At 42.9% G+C, this 23,622-nt stretch overlaps 1 protein-coding gene and 1 pseudogene across 1 annotated transcript in view; one reads left to right on the forward strand and one right to left on the reverse strand.

Moving 5' to 3' along the window:
* Positions 1–19,728, forward strand: part of ANXA5 (annexin A5) — a 29,453-nt gene extending 9,725 nt beyond the window's left edge. The window contains exons 3-13 of the mRNA XM_056134507.1: positions 1,486–1,570; positions 2,554–2,648; positions 3,326–3,439; positions 4,502–4,592; positions 8,099–8,178; positions 8,711–8,767; positions 15,133–15,226; positions 16,356–16,451; positions 18,195–18,253; positions 18,495–18,617; positions 19,229–19,728. Coding sequence (XP_055990482.1) covers positions 1,486–1,570; positions 2,554–2,648; positions 3,326–3,439; positions 4,502–4,592; positions 8,099–8,178; positions 8,711–8,767; positions 15,133–15,226; positions 16,356–16,451; positions 18,195–18,253; positions 18,495–18,617; positions 19,229–19,291 — 957 coding nt within the window. The 3' untranslated portion in view covers positions 19,292–19,728. The remainder of the gene's footprint in view (positions 1–1,485; positions 1,571–2,553; positions 2,649–3,325; positions 3,440–4,501; positions 4,593–8,098; positions 8,179–8,710; positions 8,768–15,132; positions 15,227–16,355; positions 16,452–18,194; positions 18,254–18,494; positions 18,618–19,228) is intronic.
* Positions 19,729–21,021: 1,293 nt separating this feature from the next.
* Positions 21,022–21,115, reverse strand: LOC130042385 (uncharacterized; annotated as a pseudogene).
* Positions 21,116–23,622: the final 2,507 nt, after the last annotated feature.

The raw sequence follows: 23,622 nt of genomic DNA on the forward strand, positions 1-23,622 counted from the left end.
ACTGTCATCGCCCTCCCCCCTCCTGCCCCTGACACACACCCAATTAAATGCGAAAATGGAGGCTAAGCTGGGTATTCTGATTTCTCTTTATAAACTCAGAGATTCACAGGTTAAGGTTTCAGTCTTGTAAGACTGCCTACCCTTCCCTCAACATATACACTCCTGATGGCAGTCCAGGATGTCACCTGTTTCTCTGATAGACCATCTGTAGTATGAAGGACTCAGTAACTCCTCCAAGGGGTGACACATTTGTTTTTTGGCTCACAGAATTCAGAAAATTTTGTTTTCTGAATTTTTGTTCATATTTTGTTTTGGGGCCACACCTGGTGGTGCTCAGGAGCTACTTCTGGCTTGGTATTCAGGGGTCACTCCCAGTGTAGCTTGAGTGACCATTTGGTACTAGGGGGTTGAACTTGATATCCCCACATCCAAAGGCTATGTTTAGTCCTTTGAGCTATTTTGCCAGCCCTACATTTACTGTCTAGATTACTGGTTCAGAGTAGAGTAGAGTATTAGTCGAGTGAAAGACTTGCATAGTCTCCCAAAGGCATCATTTCAGTGTATAAGAAGTAAAATAACGAGGGGGGGGGGGCGGAGAGATAGTACAGCAGGTAGGGTGTTTACCTAGCATGTGACTGACCCGGGTTCAATCTCTGGCATCCCATATGGCCCCCTGAGCACTACTGCTGGGTGTGACCCAAAAAGCAGAAGGAAGGAAGGAAGGAAGAGAAAGAAAGAAAAAAAGAAAAATAATGTATGATGAGAACCTTGGAGAGTATGTTACCTATCATCCATTTATAAAGTTCCAAGTTAAAATATATTTGTATTTTTCTCTCACAATGAGCTACTGAGTATCTTCTCAGACTTAGTCACTTAATCTTAAAATTCCTAATTAGGGCAGGAGAGATGGCTCAGTGGGCTGAGTGCATGGTTTGCATACAGGGTACATGGTCCCCTGAGCACTGCTGGGAGTGACCCTGAGCACAGAACTACCCCATGAGCACTTATTTGTATGTCTCCAAAAACAGAACAAGCTGACAAAAATTTCTTTGTAAATATGAAGAAATGGGACTGGACTCAAAGTTACTGATCACAGCATTGCTTTTGGTGTGAGCCTTAGGGTAGACCTCAGGTTTTCTTCCAGGTACAGTGAGTTCCTAGGTCAAAGTGCTGAGAGGTTTAATGGAAAGGGAACCTGTGGGGAGGATCCCGTCATAAACAAACTTTGTGAGGGACTGGGGGACCTTTATCATAGAGAAGTTGCCCTTGGGAAGAGGCTGTGGGTGCCTTCCTTCCCATAGACATATAAGTGGCCCAGGACAGGTCCTGCACCATAGTAGTCCTGCTGGTCCACACCATATACGGTCCAGTTGCCTTTATCAAAGGGGTTACCTATCTTATCAAATCGCAGGTTTATTTGAAGTGTGGCTGTTGATCTCATTTTCTGTGTGTCAATCTGTGATTAATGTTGCTGTGTCTTTCCAGGGTCTCAGAGGCACTGTTACAGACTTCCCGGGATTTGATGAGCGTGCTGATGCTGAAACTCTTCGGAAGGCCATGAAAGGCTTAGGTAACTTTAGCTTCCTTGTTCTAAAAATGGTGACATTTGTTTTTCCAAAGAGTTACTGATTCATAGGAGGAGAAGAGAGATGATAAGGTAAAGATCTATAATGCTGTTACACTTGAGTTATTAGCCTCACTTGCCTAGTAAAAATTCTGGGAGCAGCAGGTAACAGTTCCTGAAAGTGACTGGTAACAGTTCTTGGCTCTAGGCATTTTGTCCCCTGCACCAGTCACATAATGGTTCAGCAAGTCTCTTTGGTTCCAGTCCCCCAGTTCCAGTCTTCTAGATGTTATAAAGCCTTTCTCTGAGAATGTCCCCACATCTAATGGACCCCACATGTTGTGATTCCTCCCTACGACTTAGACCCTGACACCTTGCTCTCCTTTCTGAATGTCTTGTGTGTTTCCTGTCATAGCAGGAGCAGGGGCAAACTTCTAGCCCAGGCATCCTGGGTCTCTTCTATTTCTGAGCGCCCTGTGATCTCCTGCAGGGAGGCTTGCCTGCATGCCATACACAGTGGTTAGAGCCCTCAGAACTGCTTTGGGGATGCCTTTCTCCATCTTTTTTCCCCAGAAGTACCTTCTGCGCCCTATCAGTTAGGACCTTCCTTGAATTCCATTTAACACTGGGATCTATCCTGAGACTCTTGTTACACTGTCTTAGCCCATGACTTTTTGTATTTTTACTCAAGGATGTCTGTACTTTGAAATGCTTGTCCCCAGTAAGACTACATTTTGCACTGTAACATTATTTCAAGAAAATAGGTGCACTCTGCCTGTTAAAGTAAGGCATGTTCTCTGACTCGCTTCTTTCAGTCCATCCCAAATGGGAGTCATGTCTACTGTAGCGACAGCATTTCAGAGTTTAATGAATTGTTCAGTAAGGCATATTTTGTGAGGTAAGGATTTAAAGTGATGGGGAGCTTCTTACAAAGACCATTGAGAGGGTAGATGTCTGGGCAGAGGCCATGGTCTCAATGTTGGTTGCAGGTACTGATGAGGAGAGCATCCTGACTCTGCTGACATCCCGAAGCAATGCCCAGCGCCAGGAAATTGCAGTGGCATTTAAAACTCTGTTTGGCCGGGTAAGACCATGTTCACCACAGGTTCAATGTGAAAGCAGCTATATGCTTTAAGGAGATTTTGTAATCCGCTAATATTTTTTATTTTATTTTATTTTTTTGTTCTTTGGGTCACACCTGGCAATGCTCAGGGGCTACTCTTGGCTGTGCACTCAGGAATTGCCCCTGGCAATGCTTGGGGGACCATATGGGATGCCAGTGTCAAACCTAGGTTGGCCGCGTGGAAGGCAAACACCCTTCCCTCTGGACTGTTGCTCTGCCCCCCCCACCATCGGCTAATATTTTTGTAAGCATCTTTTCCTATAAGGTGCTCCTGTGATTCTAACTGTCCATCTCCACCTTTCCCTACTCCAGTTCCCTCTACATTCAGAGCTTTTGGTGTACAGTGTTCATCACCTTTCCTCCATGCTGGGTGCTTGCAGAGGTGTGCGCTGACCCTGTGGTGACAGCTGCTCCTCTTCTGTGCCTCCCACTCAGGGTTATTTACTCTTCTGCTCTTAAGCTTAGGCTTTCTGTCAGATGAGTCAAATACATTATATGAGCAAGCGGATTTTGGTTAGCTCATGTGCCACACTTGGTGACAGTAACATATTGTTGATTGTAGCAAAGGGGTATCATCATGTTTAAGCACAGTTTCTTAGAATGTCTGCCTTATCTGACATTTGTATTTTCTGATTTAGGACCTTCTAGATGACCTGAAATCAGAATTAACTGGAAAATTTGAAAAATTGATTGTGGCTCTGATGAAACCATCTCAGCTGTATGATGCCTATGAGCTGAAGCATGCTCTAAAGGTAAAGGCTGTGGGGACTTTGCCACCTTGAGTCTAGCAGGTTGGATTTATGATGACTTCATCTTAGCTCTTTGTTGAAAGTATGAGATGGTCAGAAAGATGGCTGAGAGAGCTTGAGTGAATACTGTTCAGGCAGGAGGCCTCGGCTTGATCCCTGCACCCTGTGTTCCCTCCAGTACCCAAAAACCTCCAGGAATGACTTCCTAGCACTGAGCTGGGAGCGAACTCTAGCTTCATACACTGCAATTCCCAAACAGTATATTTATGTGAGGTCTGGGGTCTGGAGATGTGGCTCAGTGATTGTGATTGAGTGCAGGTTTCTTGTGTTGAGGTTCTGAGATCAGACGTGTGTGTGTGTGTGTGTGTGTGTGTGTGTTATTTCAGTGAGTGCTTTTTAATGAACAAAACTGTAGAAGGGAGGCGATAAGGAGAAAATGGTTTGTCATTTAATCTTTTTTGTGCAGTCAGGTCATTAATAGAGCTGTTTGTGTATACTTAGGGAACAGTGAGTAATTCACTTGATAGCGGTTAGATTTTGAGTGAATAAACAGATCTAACAACAAGGAGATAATATAGCTTCCAGATTCTCGCTAACAATGTGTGTTTTTATTTCTACTTTTGCTGCATAATTTCTCTGAGGTCCATAGAGAATTCATTTTGGGAACAAGGGTTTGCACTTTTAATAACAAATTATTTAAGTATCATTGTTTTTCTATGTAGAGGTGTATAAAGTTTCAAATTTTTATTTAGACTTTTTAATTATTTCATTAAAATGTTTTAAGCTGTCTATAATTAAGCGAACAGATGACACATATCATATGTATACACACATAATTCAATAGACTTATTACACAAAAGGATAAAATTGTCCTCGAGACAATATTTATTATTTCTGTAATATATATTGCATAGAAAGTTGTGAATGTTTAAAAAAAGTTGTGAATGTTATGTTAGGGAGTGATTATATAATCATTCAGTTTTGGTAAGTTCTGATCCAGGAAAATAACTTAATGTTATCGACATGCAACATGTTTTCTCTATAAAAAAATGAATCTCCAAACAGGGAGCTGGGACAGATGAGAAAGTCCTGACGGAAATCATTGCCTCGAGGACCCCTGCAGAACTGACAGCCATAAAGCAAGTCTATGAAGAAGGCGAGTATTACGACTGTTTCCCTTCATCCCTAAGGATGCTCTCTCCTCATAAGGATTGTAGCTACTCAGAGCCACAGGTGACAGGCCCCTCAGGTTGCTGGGTGTGAATGTATGAATGAATACACTGTTTATTGACCATGTTTGTTTCCTCATTAGGAAGGACTGTCTTTTTCTGGATCTATAACTTTCTTTTTAAGAAAATTATTATTACTACTGTTTTATTGAATCACCATGAGATATGGGCTGGAGCAATAGCACAGCAGGTAGGGCCTTGCACGTGGTCAACCAGGGTTCGATGCCTCCGTCCCTCTCACCCAGCAAGCTACTGAGAGTATCCCACCCGCAAGGCAGAGCCTGGCAAGCTCCGATATGCCAAAAACAGTAACAACAAGTCTTACAATGGAGACATTACTGTTGCCTGCTCAAGCAAATCATGAACAATGGGAGGACAGTGCTACAGACAGTGCTACCATGAGATATACAGTTACAAAGCTGTTCATGATCAGGTTTCAGTCATACAATGTCCCAACACCCATCCCTCCATCAGTGTACATTTTGCACCACCAGTGTCCCCAGTTTCCCTCCCACCACCCCTCTTCGCCCACCTTCCAGCCTGTCTCTATGCAGGTACTTTCCTTTTCTCTGTCTGTCTCTGTCTCTCTCTGTGTCGCTCTCTCCTCACCCCCCTCCCCTTTTGGGCATTATGGTTTGCAATATAGATACTGAGAGGTTATCGTGTTTGTACCTTTACCTACTTTCAGCACGCAATTCTTATCTGGAGCAATCATTTCCAACTATCTTTGTCATAATGGTCCCTTCTCTATGCCAATTGCCTTCTCCCCCAGCACTTGAAGAGGCTTCCAACCATGAGGACCTATTTCAGTGTTTATAAAAAGTTTCCTGTGGAGTTTTCTTTGCATAGGATTTGTGACTACAAGTATGTAAGGATATGCTTACAGGTTCTCTTTGATTTTAAATTTTAAGTGTGCAAGTAATTTTTATTCCTTAAAGATTATGTATAGGGGCTGGAGAGATAGTACACTGGATAAGGCAATTGCCTTGCATATGGTCAACCCAGATTTGATCATCAGCATCTTATATGGTTCCCTGAGCACCACCAGGAATTATTCCTGAGTGCAGAGCCAGGAGTAACCCCTGAACATCACCTGAATGTGGCCCCAAAATAAACAGTTACTTTATCTTAGTAGAAGCTGTGATAATCTAAAAGGTCTTTTCAATATGGGTTTGATCACTGGCATCCCTTATGGTCCCTTCAGCCCAAACAGGATAAGCCCTGAGCACAGCCAGGTGGTGTGACCAACCCCTTGCTCCCCCACCCCCCACCCCATAGCATTGAAAGGAGAGAGATCTTCATGGCTCTGAAAGTTGAGAGAAACTTAGTGATGCCATTAATTACTGAACAGATTTCAGGAGTGGTGGACTTGGTTGCTGATGAAGGCTATTTTGGCATGTGGTATTTTGGTCTTTGTGCAGTGGCGTGGAGACTGGACCACGAAGAGCAATTTTTTTTTTTATGTAGGAGTATTGCTATTTATTCAGCCACTGATTAGGCTGATTGAATTGTGCATGAACTCCGCACGAAGAGTATATTGAGGGGATAGAAAGAATATGATGGAAGATGTATGCATGGTCATTGTAGGAGAGAAACAGAATAGGCACAATTTTTAAGTTATAGATGTTTTTGTGGGCTGGAGCTATAACAAGTGGGTAAGGCATTTGCCTTGCATGCTGCCGACCCGAGTTCAATTCCTCCGCCCCTCTTGGAGAGCCCAGCAAGCTACCAAGAGTATCTCGCCTGCACGGCAAAGCCTGGCAAGCTTCCCATGACGTATTCGATATGCCAAAAATAGTAACAGCAAGTTTCACAGTTTGTTGTGAGATATTACTGGTACCCACTCGAGCAAATCGAACAACGAGAGGACAGTGCTACAGTGCAGATGTTTTTGTAGAACTGGATTAAAAGTTTGAACGTAATGAAGGGAATGGTAAGTTCCTGAATGGGCAGTGGAGATAGAAGAGCCAGTTGAGGGAGGAGGGAGACATAAGTTAAATATGGGTCAGGTGGGTCTGGAGAGATAGAGCAGGATTAAAGCACTTGTCATGCATGTGACTGAGCACAGTTCAATCCCTGGCACTGCATGTGATTTCCTGAGCACCACCAGGAGTGACCTCTGAGCACAGAACCAGGAGTAAGCCCAGAGCACCACGAGGTGTACCCCCGCCATTCCCTTCAAAAGAGAGAAAGCAGATTAGGTGACAGAGTGTATGTGGGAGATAAGTCAGATGGTTATTGTCCATCTCAAGTGGGTGTAGGGGGACAAATCAGAGAATGGAGAAATACTCGAAAGAATTTGATAGGTACCATTAGAGGAAGAAATTGAATATTCTTATAGGGTTTTGTTTTTAGTAACTCATTGAAATAAATGTGTAAATCTTGGAGCTTTTAAAATAGAGGTTGTAGGCTTTTAAATCTTGCCTGCTTTCAAATAATGATTAAATATTTAAATGCCCTAGAGAAATATGTACTTTCCTTCAGTAGCAGCTAATTGAATTTTGGGCCACTCCCGACAGTCCTGGTTGATGTTCCTGACTCATAGGTCGGGGGTTTATTATTCTGGAAGTGCTCAGGAGATCATGGGCTAGGAATCAAACTCAGGCCTCCTTCATGCAAAGTATGTACTTAGCCCATTGGAATGTTTCTCTCACCCTACTAGCAGCTGTTTTAGAATTGGAGGAAGAGCTTTAGACTTCTGGATCAGATCCTCCTCTTTCCTATAATCTTCTGTTGAATAGTTGCAAGAAGATGTAGGAAGAAATATATTAAAAAATCTGTAATTAATGCTGAGGTCAGAGGAAAAGTATCATCTTAGGAGGAAGGAATGGCCATGCCCAAATAATATTTTCAGAAAACAGAGGATGGAAGATCTTTGGAAAATAATCATGAAAACATTTGAAAGAAAGCAAAAAAATTTTTTAAAATATGAAGTGAAGTATTTTAGAAGTGTTGTAGTACTACCATGTGTGATAGATTAGTAACTACATTTTTTAAATTGACTCACTGTGAGATACACAGTTACAAAGTTGTTGATGATTGGGTTTCAGAGGAAAAAGAGTGAGAGAGAAAGACAGAAGAAAAGTGCCTTCTGGGGATGGGGAGGTGGCAGGAGGGAAACTGGGGACATTGGTGGTGGGAGATGTATGCCGGTAAAGGGATGGTATTGTAACTGCATTTATTGATAGCATTTCTGAATCACCAAGTCATGTGTTTGGCCTGATAGCTGCTTTTGGAGGCTTCAGTTTGTTTTCATCTTGCCACTCAAAGCATTTGCTTATAGTCTCCAGGATATTTAGAGATGGAATAGAGAAGGAACATTCATGGTAATCAAATCTTCTTCCTTTATGTCACTTCCATTTAGGTAATAGGGAAAGTTATATTTTTCCAGTTGAAGAAAGGTATAAGTTGATTTCAAATTATTCTGTTTCAGAATATGGTTCAAGCCTGGAAGACGATGTAGTGGGGGACACTTCAGGTTACTACCAGAGGATGTTGGTGGTTCTCCTTCAGGTATCAGTTGGAAACTGTGTACAATTTAATTTTTTAAAAAGCATGTAGCCAGGACTGTAGAGATAGTACAGAAGGTAGGGCATTTGCCTTGCATGTGACCAACCCAACCCAGGTTTGATTTCCCAGGGCCTATATGATCCTCCCAGCACCACCAGGAGTGATCCTTGAGCACAGAGTCAGGAATAAGTCCTGAGCACCACTGGTGTGGCCCTAAAACAAAACAAAACAAAAATTCCCCAGAAAACTTTAAACAACAAAGAGTCCAAGTCCAATCTTGTCTGACTATATTCAAGTAAGGACTCTTAAAATTCTTATAATCATTTATTCTCTTTGATTGTGCTGCCTGTGTCTGTGTCTGAGTATTGGCCTAAACTCTTAGTAGCTGACTCATAATTTCTTTTTGAAGATCTCTGTCCTTTTGTTCCCCCCGATAGAATTAAAAATCCATGAAAAGCTTTATGTAAATAACCTTCAAATGTAATCATTTCTCCTTCTGAATGAAAATAATTAATTGAAATATTATCTCTTTTAGGCCAATAGAGACCCTGATACTGGAATTGATGAAGCTCTGGTTGAACAAGATGCTCAGGTAAGTAATACTTAATATGTTTGACTTTTTGGACCACATACTGCCATACTGGGGATTGCTCTTGGTGGTTTTTGGGGAACCAGATGATTGAAATGGGCTTTCCTCCTACATAGCATAGAACTGTCTTTTAGGCCCAGTACTTGATTCTTTGGGTTTTTTTTTTGGGGGGGGGGGGGAGGGCTATACCTATGTTTCTCAGGGATTAATCTTGGCATTCCTTGGGGGATCATATATATATATATATATATATATATATATATATGCTGGGGATGAAATTTGAAATTGGCCCTGTGTAAGGCAAGCACTTCAAAACCCTTGTACTTTCTGGTCCCTACACAATTGTTGTTGTTGTTGTTGTTGTTGTTGTTATTTTCAGCCACACTGGGTGGTGTTCAGGACTTATTCCTGGCTCTGTACTTAGGAGTACTCCTGTAGGGACTCAGGAGACCATATGTAGCGCCAGGGATCGAATCTGGGTTGACACATACAAGGCGAACACCCTACCTGCTGTAGCATACTCCCTCATATACAATTGCTCTGTCCCCCATTCACAATTCTTAATAATTAGTCATCTACCATCAAACAAGGAAGAGCCATGTTCATTCCCCCAGGTGACTGTTCTTTCTTAATAATAACTGAATATGTGATCTGGACCTTGCTACTGTAGAAGAGGAGAACAATATTGTTCTTTGGGGGTGGGTCAGCTTTCATTGGCTCAGAATGCCATCATTGCTTTGACTGGCTAGAGAGAGGGAGTGTTATACTGACAGTTTGCTTAATCAGGCACACTAAAACCGTTTATGGCTAGAAAGCAAACAGGTTTTAGTCACCTATGGGCTTCTTCAAGCCATTGGTTGTATCTGAGAGACATGCTTGAGAAATCCTTCCAGGGAAGAACTCTCACTCCCCAAAACCTTTCTGCATGAAACTTTTGGGGAGAGGGCTCCCAACTTTTCTGGGAAGGGGAATTAAAGACTTTCCTTGGGAAGCCCATCCAGGGAGGGGAGATAAAAGGTACTGAAGGCACTTTGTGATTCAACCTCATTGTTTTTCTGCCTGTTGGACTCTCTCCTAATGTTCTCAGATACCCTTGCTGCCTGAACCCAGCCCACAGGTGAATAAAACCTGTTGTTTTCCACCATAAACCTTGTTTTGGTATGCTTGATTAAGCAAACTTCTTAATCTTAACCAAAAGAAGGGAAAGAATGTTTACTGGTTGGCTGTCTGTAGCATTGGACTAGTGCCTCATTCAACGTATACAAAATGCAAGCCATTTATGTGATGCTGCTGTTTCTGTTTTTCGGCCACACCCAGTGGTGCTCAGAGCTTATTCCTGACTATGCTCAGGAATCACTCCTGGTGGACTTGGGGGACCATTTAGGGTGCTGAGGATTGAACCTGGGTCAGCCTCTTGCTAGGCAAGCACCTTCCTCACTGCCCTAAGGCTCCAAAAATGCTGCTGCTCGGAACCTTTAAACTCTTCCTTGTTTCCTTCCCTTCAGTCTCAGGGAAAACCCCAGGCTCCTTAAGTTGGTCCTCCAAGCTTCTTTTTTTTTTCTGCTTTCTTACACTTCCAGCCTCTCTCCCCTCCTCTCTCCCCCTACTTCAGCTGATTCCTCTCCAGAGTCAGTCCTCAGATTTGCTGCTTCCGTATATATTAGGTGCTCCGATGGGGGAGACTGAAGTATCTTTCAGACTTACCTTGTCATTGCTTCTCGACATGGAGCGCTCTCTCTCTCTCTCTCTCTCTCTCTCTCTCTCTCTCTCTCTAATAAATGGTTCTTATTTATTTATTTGCTTTTTGGGTCACGCCCAGCGATGCTCAGGGGTTACTCCTGACTCTGCACTTAGGAATCACTCCTGGCGGTGCTCAGGGGACCAGATGGGATGCTAGGATTTGAACCCAGGTTGGCCACGTGCAAGGCAAACGCCCTACCCGCTGTACTATTGCTCCAGCCCTAACATGGAGCTCTCTTAGTGTAGCCAGAGGCACTCAGTAGACCTGGGATTGCATTCCTGCAGACATGTAAAGGGCTTTCTAAGGGGAGGTATTCTAAGGTCCAGGGGGAAATGTTCCTTTTCTTATGATGAAGAAAGTACAGGCATTCAAGACACAAGCAAACCTTCACTGAATGTGTTCCTGATGGGCCTCTCTCACCCAAAGCCCTCTTTCTCTAAGCAGCAGTCTTGAGATGGGAGCACCCACCTCATGTGATAACTTCTTGTATGGAAAATGCTAGAGCCACTTATTTCCAGTGACATTGCTTTTTGGACATTAGTAATCTGGCTCTACAGGAAGCAGTGTGTGTCCCAGGAGAGGAATTCTGAGTGCTTTTTCAGGGTCAGATGGAACAAAGGTGGAACCACTCCAGCAAATTCCAATGACAGCTGGTGGGCGTGTGCGTGGGCAGGCAGTGGGCAGATTTCCAAGTGTGATGGGGCTGCAATGTGAGCATTGATGCTCCTGAGTGGGAAGGAGAGAATCTTGTTCTTATTGATTTCTCCGAGTATTCAGAGTGGAGCGGCACTTGTCTGACCTGACCTTGCAGCTACTGTCCCCTGCTTCCAAGTGGGACCTGGGAGTCTGCATTTCTCAAGCTTTGGGACCAGGCTGGTCTTCAGACCACTCTGAGAGCTGAGGATACTCTGTCCAGTATGGTGGTTACGATCACTCAGCACCCTACACAGAACTGTGCATATAAAAGCTGCCTTAGAAACTTCCTTTAAAATGACCCTTCATGGCACAGAATATAGCTCAATAGACTGAGCACATGCTTTGCAAGCAGGAGGCATATGTTTAATTCCCCAGTAACACATGTGTTCCTCCAGGAATGCCCCCAAACAGCAAGCCAGGAATAGCCTCTGATCACTGCCAGCTGTGACCCCAAAACAAACCAAATCAAACCAAATATACTTTGAATAGAATCCATACTCTTACTTAGTCCCAGGGCCTATTTGTCTTCGTTTCTTTAAAATGTCTCACTATAGGGATTGGAGCCATAGTACAGTGGGTAGCCTTGTGTGTGGCAGACCCTATTTTGATCCCTGGCATCCCATATGATCCCGTGAACCCTCCAGGAGTGATCCCTGAATGCAGAGCCAGAAGTAAGCCCTGAGTACTGCTGGCTGTGTCCCTAAAACAAAAAACAAAAGTATTACTATTATTATTCCACTAAATGTGTTGAAAGCATTCTGTTATATCTTAGAACAAAGGCGAGGGATGTAGTCCAGCAGTGTAGCTCTTGATTGAATGTGTTGGGCCCTGGGTTCAGTGCCTGGTGCCCCATCCCCCACGGCCACCCCCCTACCCCCTTGTTCCTTAGTGCCAGATGGGAACAGCTCCCAAGCCAGTTGTGGCCCCAAATCAAATCTAAGCAGAACAAAAAAAGAAACACACCCTGTTGGCTCTCAAAGCCAGAGCAGCTGGACTGTTACTTTAGTAGTAGTCTTTTTTGTTTGTTTGTTTTTGGGGGCCACACCTGGCCATGCTTAGGGCTTACTCCTAGCTCTGTGCTCAGGGATTACTCCTAAGTGCTGGGTGGGTAAGATGCAAGAAAAACACCCTATCTCTTGTACTGTTGTGCCCCCCCCCACCAGTCCAGCACACCCTCCACCAGTGGGAATCTTACCTTTCCTTTTTTTCTTTTTAGCTGAGATTAATCTGAGGTGACTCAAGGGCCCTTTCATAAACTTTTGAATTTTTTTTTCTCTACTGATACTTGGCTTTAAGAGGGTTTCTATTCTTTCATAGTTTTAATAAGCCGCAGTGATTCTTCCACCTGGGAGTTGAACATTTTGTTGATAATTCACTTTTTTGTTTGTTTATTTTGGTTTGGAGGCCACACCCAGCTGTGCTCAGGACTTGCCCCTGGCTCTGTACTCAGGGGTCACTCCTGGTAGACTGTATGGTGTGCCAGTGATCAAACCCAGGTCTGGTTTGTGCAAGGCAAGTGCCCTACTGCTTTACTAGTACAGCATGTTTTTAATTTTGTTTTGTTTTTTGCTCACTTTTGGTGCTACTCAGGGGACCATGTAGTGCCAGGAATTTAAACCATGTGCTTCAGTCCTTTGGCCATCTCCTTGATCCTTTTACCTCTTTGCCAGGGGTGGGGAGGGTGGTGATTTTGTTTGGAGGGTTTGTTTTGGCTATGCCCCGAGATGTTCAGGGGTTACTCCTGTCTCTGTAGTCAGAAATCACTCATGGCAGTACTCAGAGACATGGAATGCTGGAGTCTTACCTTAAGTGGTTGGCTGAATGTTAGGCAAGTGCCTTACCCACTGGACTATTTCTCCAGCCACAACCCTTTACATTTTTAATGTGTTAAACTGATTTTACTTCTTCCTATACCCAATCTTTGTTACATACCTTCTCTGGAGAGAAACTCTTAGAGGATGGGGAGAAAATTAACTCTTAAAGGCAGGTTGTTCACTTAAAGAGTCAGAGTTAAAGTTTTTCTGCTTAAAATTGTTCACAAAGTGTCACTCCCGACCCCCACCCCCCTCCACCACACCAGTTGCATTCAAAGCTACTTCTGCCTTTCCCCTCTCCTGTTCCATTGGCCCATAGGGAAGTTTCACCTACCCAGGAGAGACTGCTCATAAAGCTTCCTCTGCCAGAGACTGGACAACCCTCCCCCCTCCTCCTCTTCCTCCCCTTCTTCCTCCTTCCCCTCCTCCTCCTCTTCCCCACCTCCCCCAGCCCCCCAAACACACACACACACTGGTGATACTCAGGGGCTCCTCCTGGCTCACTGCTTAGAGATCATTCTTGACTGTGCTTAGAGGCTCATGTGTTTCCAGGAATCAAACATGTGGTTCCTATATACAAAGTATGTGCTCCAACCCTTTGAACCATCTCCCATGCCTACACAAATTCTTTGTAGTTAACTTTAGTTAAGTCCTGTTTGTAAGTGAGAAAATGTGGATTTTACTACCTATCCTGTGTTAGTGACCAGGCTCAGAGCAAGTATAACAGAAATTCAGCCTGTAGATGGGATATATCCACAATTAGGGTTATAATCAGAACTTTCTGCTACCATACCACTGTTCCTTGGAGATCACAAGTAATTATAGCTGTACAGGAAGCCTCTAGCCGTGAACTGTTGTGTGACTCTGTTGCTTTGATTCATTCTTCCTCTAGGGCACACTGTTTAGGGGTAAGCTCCAAAGTAGCTACAGACTCAATAAGCAGAGTTTCAGAGTAGGGAGTATTTACAAGTGTAGTTAAGAAAGTGGAAATGAGATCTGGCTCTTGCTCTGGTGGTGAGATGCTGGCAACTGAGTCTTTCCAAGTACGCCCAGTTGCTACTGGGTCAGATCTCTGTAACTTTAGGGGAGAGGGCCAGACCAAGTCCCTCCCCTGTCAAACGCTCAGCATTCCACCTACCCACATCTGGCTCCCACCACTGCCAGAGAAACAGCCCATCTTCAGGACTGATTTTGGAGAGACACCAGAGAAATGCTACAGAGACACCTGCAGTCCAAGTTCCAAAGCTCCGAAATTGCGTGGCTATGTATCACCTCCATATTTCACAGAGCTGACAGCCACTTAAAAGCATAGAAAATTAGATGGGAAAATTGAGTAGATGCCACTAAGCTCAGTGAATGAAAACAGTACCACAGAAGGCCCAGATCACATCTAACAGCCCAGTAAATCCTCAGAGCATGACTTTAACAACACCATTATGAGATATATGTTACATCTGTAGTACTGTAGCACTGTCCTCCCGTTGTTCATCAATTTGCTCGAGCGGGCCCAGTAACGTCTCCATTGTGAGACTTGTTTTTACTGTGTTTGGCATATCGAATATGCTTGCCGTGCAGGCTAGATACTCTCAGTAGCTTGCCAGGCTCTTTGAGAGGGGTGGAGGAATTGAACCCGGCTCGGGTGGGCCGGCCTTGCACAAGGCAAATGCCCTACCGCTGTGCTATTGCTCCAGCCATCGCTCCATATGTTACATCAAGCAATATAAAAGAAACTATTTTGACTGCTAAGGGAGAAGGCTTGAGGGTAGGTGGAAAACTGGGGACATTGGTAGAGGGAAGGGGACTTTGGTGTTTGGACTGGTATTGGAATATTGAACTGTATTGTGAACAACTTCATGAATCTCAGTGTTTAAGAAAAAATGTGGAAATGAGGGGTTGGAGTGACAATATAGTGGATAGAGTGCTTGACTTGCATGAGGCCAATATGGGTTTGATCTCCATCTTCCCATATGGTTCCCTGAGCACTACCAGAAGTGATCCCTGAGTTTAGAGCTAGGAGTAACCTCTGAGCATTGCCTAGTGTGGCCCCAAAACAAACGAAAATCAGGAAAAAAATAAAGTGGTAAAACAGATTATTAATTAATGTTAAATTTTCACAGGCTCTGTTTCAGGCCGGAGAGCTGAAATGGGGAACCGATGAGGAAAAGTTTATCACAATCTTTGGAACAAGAAGTGTTTCTCACCTGAGAAGGGGTGAGTGGTAAAATATGTATACTACAAATAGATACTTTCCTTGATGTTCAGCAGAGAAATTTCAGTTCTTTCTGCTGCTCTTGTAGTTTGTAAAATCAGAAATACTGAGCATGAAGAGATGTTACACTGTTATGCTATTCCCAGCTGTATCTCCCTGCAAGGATCTCCTTTGACAGTAGTAACCAAGATCTCTCTTCTCCACCTCTTTCTCAGCTCTTGTACTGTGCTTATTAGTTCAGTGGTAAGTGACAGAAATCCTACAAATAGTGGCTTTTTAGCTTGTTTTGTTTTGGGGCCACAGCTGATGATCACCAGTGCTTACTCCTGTCTCTGCACTCAGGACTTACTGGAGTTGCTCAGGGGACCATATGGAATACCAGGGATTGAACTGCATTCAAGACAGGTGCCCTATCCGCTGTACTATTGCTCCAGCCCCCAGATAGTGGGTTTTAAAAGTGTACTTTCTGGACTGGAGAGAGTTCAGGAGGCACAGCACTTGACACCTCCCTTGTATGCATGTACTTTGGCTGGCTGAACCTGGCCCAATTCCCAGCACCACTATATGGTCCTCTAACAATGCAAGAAGTCATTGCTGAGCACTGCCAGGTGTGGCCCCCAAACCCAAATGAATAAATACATAAATAACAATTGGACTTTCTGTAAGGAGGACCCCTTGACTAATTCATCAGTATCCAAGCTTTGTCTTTCTACTCCTCTACTCTTTGTTTGTTTGTTTCTTGCTCCTGCTCAGTACTTCATTGATATGCTGTTTTTATCATTCATCAGCACTTTTCAAAGCTCAAAGAAAAGAAAGGGGTAAAAGCAGTTATAGCTGTATGAGTTTTTAAAGGGAAAGAAATATTTTTTAGTATCCTTTCCAGCAAGATGACCTTCCAGAAAGGTCTCACTGATGTAGCTAATAAGGAGACTAGGAAGTCAGTGAACAAAGAGCAGTTTAACCCATTGTTGGGGGCACTCAGATTGATGCATTGATGCTTTGAAAAGGTCAGGGTTCTGCCAGATGGGAGAAGGGAAGTTTGCATTTTTGCCGGATAATATATAGTTCAGTTATCTTTTTTCTGGAAAGCATGAAACTTCCATGATAAGAAATGACTTTCCTGTTTTCTAGTGTTTGACAAATACATGACCATATCAGGATTTCAGATTGAGGAAACCATTGACCGAGAGACCTCTGGTAATTTGGAGCAACTTCTCCTTGCTGTTGGTAGGTAATCTTAGAATGTTTATAATGTTTACATTATTACCTAAAAGTGTATCTGAAAAAGTTTTTCATGAAAATTGGAGGTTGACCTGATTTTTTTTTTGTGGTTGTTGTGCCCAGCTACTCATGAGTCTGTATTAGGGAGCTGCTTCTGGTGGTTCTTAGCAGACAATGTGGTGCCAGGGATTGAACCTGGGTCCACCTCTTGCTTTTTTTGCGTGCAGTGAGCTCCTTGAGATAACTCTTAAAATCTGGTTTGATGTTAGAAACATGTAGTTTCCAACCCATCTAATCCTATGGAAATGGTAAGTGATAAGCTTATCTAATTCTATGAAAATAGTAAGCAGTTGTTTAAAAATAATTTTTGAGATGCTGGCTCAGTGGTAGAAAGTGTTCCTTAAATGTTTGAGACCGTTAAATGTTTGAGATCCCTGGAACCACATGTGCACACACACACACACACACACACACAAAGTTATCTTTGAAGTTGCATTAAATTTATTACTGTTTGGGGGCCAGGGATATGCTTCAAAGGGATGGAGCACATACCTAATGTGCATGGCTCACTATCCTTGATACCCTGTTCCCTTCCTACCCTCTGCTCCTGTGGCCCCCAAATGCCTTCAAATGAATGCCTCCTAGTCTCTCTGCATCACAGCTCTGGGCTTGGAATTAGTGATCCATCAGGCATGTATAATAGGCACAATCTTTTGGGGAGTAATCCCTGTGGTCACTCTCAGCCTAGTACTGCTGAGTGTGGCCTTTGTACAAAACTAGTCCTTCATTTCTTTTTCATTTCTTTCTTTCTTTTTTTGGGTCACACTCAGTGATGCTCAGGGGTTACTCCTGGCCCTACACTCAAGAATTACTCCTGGTGGTCCTCGGGGGACCATATGGGATGCTGGGAATAAAACTTGGGTTGGCCGCGTGCAAAGCAAACGCCCTACCCGCTGTGCTATCGCTCCAGCCCCCAAAAACTAGTCCTTTATTATGAGTAAACATTTGAGAGGCTTATAAATGTTATTTCTGATGCCTGTATAATTTTCGTATTCTTTTAAGTACTGTCTTCATAAAGTTTTAAACAGACTGAAAAATTTCACCAGAAAAAATATTTGACATAATAATGGAAGATATGGTGGTGGTAGTTTTCAGATCAAATATTATTTTAATTAGATATTCAAAATAGAATGAAAACATTAGAGAACTGAGTTTGTCTGTTCTATTTTAGTAATATATTCTCTCCAAATACAAGGACAATCTAGTTTTTTCTTTCCCAGTGATCTTAATTTTCTTACAGGTTAAAGTGAACTTCCTTTGCTCTTTGTTCCTGTTCTTTGTGCTATGCTTAAGCTATAGTGGTATCCATCTTTTGGAAAATAATCTAAGTTGAGTTCAAATCAATTTTCATTAATGGTAGACTTTCATTTGTACCTGCAGTTAATGACCATTAATGGAAAATGGCCATTAATAGAAAACGGTTCTTTGTTTTCTACTAGACTTAACATAATCCAAAATTGATACTTTTTATGTTAGTGTTTTCATTAAGCATTGGGGAAGATAGTAAAAATGCTGTCCTATGTAACCTGTAGATATAAAAGAACATGTCTAATAATTTAATGGGAGAGACCTAGAGTAAGATTGAAAATGGTTGTTAAAGTTTACATAGAGAAGTAATCTGATGTTGATTTTTTCAATACTTTGAAAGGAAAAATTGCAAAATAACCATTGTATTTTTTATTTTCCTAGTGAAATCGATTCGAAGCATACCTGCCTATCTGGCAGAAACACTTTACTATGCAATGAAAGTAAGTGAATACTTTGACTTGTCTATTAAACTAATTTCTCTCTCTGTTATTGTCCTTTTACAATGATTGTTTTAAAGATAGACTTTGGGTTTTGTTTTTCCCTCCTTAAAACTTGTTTAGTTCTTTAGTATTGATTTGCTTTATTGATTCACCCCTGTTCAGGGTATTTTGATGCAGTACCTGATATTATTTTTAAACAATGTACCTCTCTTTCCATTTAATTTATTTTTCTTTCTTAAAGGGAGCTGGAACAGATGATCATACCCTCATCAGAGTTGTGGTGTCCAGGAGTGAGATTGATCTGTTTAACATAAGGAAGGAATTTAGGAAGAATTTTGCCACTTCTCTTTATTCCATGATTAAGGTAGTAGAACTTTTATGTAAGTGATGTTTAGAAATCCATAACAGAAAAATATTATAGCATTCATGTCATGGCTGAGAGAACTTGACTCTAATGATAAGTCTAAATTTCAGGGGTTTGACAGATGTGACTAGCAAAAAACAGCTCAGGTTTATTATGCTGGTGGGCCAAGCAGAGCTCCTGCTTGAAAACTGGACCCTGGACAAGGTGGGGATTCAGTTTTATATGATATCTGATGGTGGAAGTACCGTCTGAAAGCAGATGGGAACCAAATACAGAAGCAGAAATTTCCAGGCATGTCATTTACAAGGCAAAGCAAGGTCGAGACTATTTCAAGGGCATGAGCACATTTGGTGTACATTCTGCAGTCACAAAGCAAGAATATAACCATATCAAGGACATCCCAAATGCATTCTGTGTCCATATATGTCTCTCGCAGTTCTTGCACCTCTGGTGTTAACCTGTTTGAAATGAGGGCTGGGGTCTAGGTTCCTCATCATGCTAACAATAAAATTTGGCCCAAGGCTTTCTGATTCCCTATCCATCCCTTCCCCCACCCACTCCCATAGACGGGAATATGGGCAGAGTGCTTAAGGAGGACATTGTTGTTTCAGGGTGATACATCTGGGGACTATAAGAAAGCCCTCTTGCTGCTCTGTGGAGGAGAAGATGACTGAGCTGAGCCACCACCCGAGAGAGACCCTGCACTGTGCCTGCCACCGCCCTACCCCAGCACACTCACCGCACTGCTCCTGTAGAGTCTGCACAATGCCTTATTCATACTAGCATGTGAATGACCGATGTAGGAGAACAGAGAGGTGCTTCTTGCTCTGTGATTGTTAACTGAAGTACAATGAAATGAAGTCTAAGCCTGGCTCATTTATATATTACTAAGTCTAAAGCCTAGATTATATATATTTGCCTTAAGAGGTTAGACTGCTTTTAGCCTTTAATGAAAACTTCATTTATATCTAATTAGCTGCCATATTGTCTTATTCGGAACCTTAACTTTGAAATTGTGAACTGGAAGGATTGATCAATTTCCTCCTACACTCATAGAAAACTGAGTGTAATTGTGTTCAAAAGATGAATGGAAAATAAATGTTTCCTTCCCTGTGAATTATGTGCTTGTGTCTGTTTAGAAAACCTGTGTATGTATAAAACAACATTGCCATTTTTAAGCTAGTGGACTAAACCTGTCTCCAGTTCCCTGGCACTGTGTGTTGTCCCTGGCCCCTTACCCCATCTGGAAATCCAGGGTTTGCTGCTGCTCTCCATCCCTCAGGTCCTCTGGGTAGTTCCTACTGCTCAGGTCCCTTTCTTAGCTCATTCTCACCCAGACAGCAGCTCTTCACACATGGGACAGTTCAGGGGATGCAGAAGTGCTTGCATCCCTCCAGGTCTTCATGGTCACAATCCCACAGTGTCTCCAACATCCAAGAGGGCCTACACTTTAACTCCTGGAGGTCAAGGGAAGCTGCTCAGAGATAGGATATAATGGATAAATCTGTCTCTCTAGTACTAGAATTTCAGAGGGAATAAGAGAGTAGGGGAACGAGGCCTAAACTTCCTTATTAGGGGAGGAGCAGTAATGAAAACCAAGGGTGAAAAAGTCACCTCTGTCGGCTTGCTTTTGAGAGCTCTTTTCATCATGTTTCCACTGGCCCTTCAGTAGCTACCATGGCCACCTCGATGAAGTCCAAATTTGTTGTTTTGCTACTTCAGGTTCTCTGTATTTGCCCATTCTCTCTCCCCACATGGACTCCTGTCTCCAGTTTGAGTTGTTCATGATCTCCCATCCACACTTCTGCCTTCCTGTTTTGCTTTTACGATCCTGTTAGCTGAATGCTTCTCTCATCTCTTTCCCTAATGGAAAGTCCTTTAGTTTTCAACAGCCAGAAAACCCACAGCTCTGTATCTAAAACTTTTCTAATCACTTGATCCACAAGTTATGTTTTATAGTTTTTGTTGTTTTGTGCCACACCAAGCACAGCTCAGGGGCTTACCCTGGTTCACTGCTTGATCACTCATGGTGGTACTCCCAGGAACTTGGGGTTCTGGGGATTGATCCATGCAAACTCTGTGCTCATCTCCTGCTCTATCTTTTGTGTTTTTATATTTTATCTTACTCTCTTGACAGCAGATGGAAATATTTTACTTTGTGCCTTTTAATTGTGATCTATATCTTTTCTTTCAGTCTCCCCCCATATCCCTGCATTCACAGTACAGGGCTAGGCTGAGGTGTATATAGGGTGGGTTTCCTGTGTCTCCTTTTTATTTATGTTGGGCCACACCTAGAGGTACTCAGGATTTACTTCTGACTCAGTACTCAGGGATCACTCTCCTGGTGGGCTCAGGGGACTGCATGTGATGCTGGGATTGATCCCAGGTCAGCCGCATGCAAGACAAATGTCCTACTAGTTACACTATTTCTTTCCTGTGCCTTTTCTCTCTGTGCAGTCGATGTAAAGAACACAGCCTGTGGTAAGCACTAAGAGGCCCAGTGTAAGTCTTCTAAGAGCATTTTCTAAGACTTTTCTAAGAATATTCTAAGAGACATATTCTTCCTTGTATACTTGGCTCTAAGAATTTTTATTATTCTCTCTCTCTCTCTCTCTCTCTCATGCACACAAGCACACATACACATACACACACACAACACAGTTCAAGCCAGACATATGAAGTGCTCTACTGCTGAGTTATGTACCTGACTCCTTATTTAATAATGTCTATTTTTTTTATTTTCACTGTCATACCATCATGCCTCATGTTCCCCCATTCCATACTGCTATGGATTCCTGACATAGAATACTTTCCAATTTAAGCAGTAAGAATCATAAGCATATGGGACTGGTCAAAGTGATAGTACAGTGGGTAGGGCATTTGCTTGCATGTGGTATACTCAGACTTGATCCCCAACACCCTATATGCCCCACCCTGATCCCACCAGGAGTGATCTCTGAGTGCAGAGCCAGGAATAAGCTCTGAGTACCACCAAATGTGGCCCCACAAAATACATTATATTCTTAGTAGGCGGGGGTCACACCCACCACCTGGCCCCCTAGCGCCGTGTAATCCTATCAACGGCCAAGACTCAGAGACTATAAAAACCAGCTCCCGGGAAGAGAACAGTGCAGTCTCCTGCCCCCGCACCTGGCTGTCCTTGCCGGGACTCCTTGGAGGGGAGCGGGTTGAGCTTTCCTCCCCACCCCCACCAGGGCTCCAGCAGCCGAAGACCTCCAGGACCAGCCACCACCATGCTGAGACCACTCTCTGCACACATGAAGGTACTGGCAGAGGGACAAAGCCACGCGGGTTCCGGGGCCGAGATCTCCAAGCCTACTCGGATTGGGGCCGAGCATCCTCCACCCAGATCCTCCAAATTCCAATAGGCGGGGGTCACACCCACCACCTGGCCCCCTGGCGCTGTGTAATCCCATCAACGGCCAAGACTCAGAGACTGTAAAAACCAGCTCCCGGAACCACGTGGCTGCATTCGCGGCCGCGTGACATCTTTTTATGACATCTTATTCCTACTTTGGACAAACTGGCAGGCTACCGAATGTAGCCTGCCCACACGGCAGAGTCTGGCAAACTCCCTGTGGCGTACCCAATATGCCAAATACCAGTAACAATGATGGGTCTCATTCTCCTGAAGAGCCTTGAATATAATCTCAGGGCTAGGATGAAGGAGTCGTTACTGGGGCCTGCTCGAGGCAATCGACGAATAACAGGATGATTTGTGATTTGTGATTGTGATTCTTAGTTTATTTAATTTCATGCAGAAAATCTTGGCAGTCCTTTCTATGAGCATCACTCCTTTGTCCTTTATTCTATGACACTCTGTACCCTAGAGCATCTGTTTAAAACCCTCTCCTCAAGCTTGTATTTATGGTTTCCAAATTAATTTTAGGATACCCATCACATTAATTATAGATATGCTATATTACATATAGTACAATTATGTATATATTTATTAGAGAATGCTAAATATCTGTGATAAGTGATAATGCTTTCTCTGAAACTATTAACATACCCAATAAAATGGTTGAATTTAGATATAAATACATAGGAAAAACTATATATTATGTAATGCCTTAGCGTTTCTAACAACTTTCATCGTTGTCTTCCCTTCTTACCAACTGAGATTTTCCCTCAAATTTCAGTTCTCATAATTCTTGTGTCAAAGGCATAACAGAAGTTAGCACAAAACAATACTCATAGTACAGTTAGCACAAAAAATACTCATAATAATTTCATCTTAAACAAACTGATGCTATTTTTTTCGTAATATATTTTACAGTTTCCCCATTTTCAATGAAAAGAAGAGACAGAATTCCAGGTTATTAGTATTTCATAAGTGGTGCAGTTCTAGTTATCATCAGGGACACATCTATTTACAAATCAACAAGAAGAAGCTGCCAGAGAGCCTGAGGCAGAGGTACTGTGCAGAGATGAGCTATCATCGTTTACAGGCAACACATGCTTTCCCTGTGATTTGAACACACCTTTCCTTATCACCTAGGAACATCTTCGTATTCAACTATGTTCAATCTTCTCCTAGTTTTACAGTGTCTTATTTTGCTAATTATGATTTGGGTTTGTCATTTATGCAGCACTATATTTAGTCCATTAGCTGTACTGCTTCATACGTCTTAAATATTTGGGGGCGTAATTTCATTTACATCCATGTAAAAATAAGGGGTAATCCACTGTCACCATCATTAAGGAGGATTTCATATTCCTTAACCAGTTTCTGCTGATAACTTGTCTACTGTTGATAACTTGTCTACCTCTGGGCTGCCATGTGCAATGCTTGGGAATTATTGCAGAGTCACAGACCTTGCCCTCTCTGCCCTGACCCCAGCTTTAAAATCAAGGTATTATGAAGCCACACTAAGAATGCAGGGGGATGGGGTTTTTCTCTCCTAGGCAGCCAACTCTACTTCAACCCTCTATACTACATAGGATAGGGTTCTTTGAGCAGCACTGGGTCACAATGAAACCT

The sequence above is a fragment of the Sorex fumeus genome, unplaced genomic scaffold, assembly GCF_029834395.1.
Source record: "Sorex fumeus unplaced genomic scaffold, SorFum_2.1 ptg000099l, whole genome shotgun sequence".
NCBI lineage: Eukaryota > Metazoa > Chordata > Mammalia > Eulipotyphla > Soricidae > Sorex > Sorex fumeus.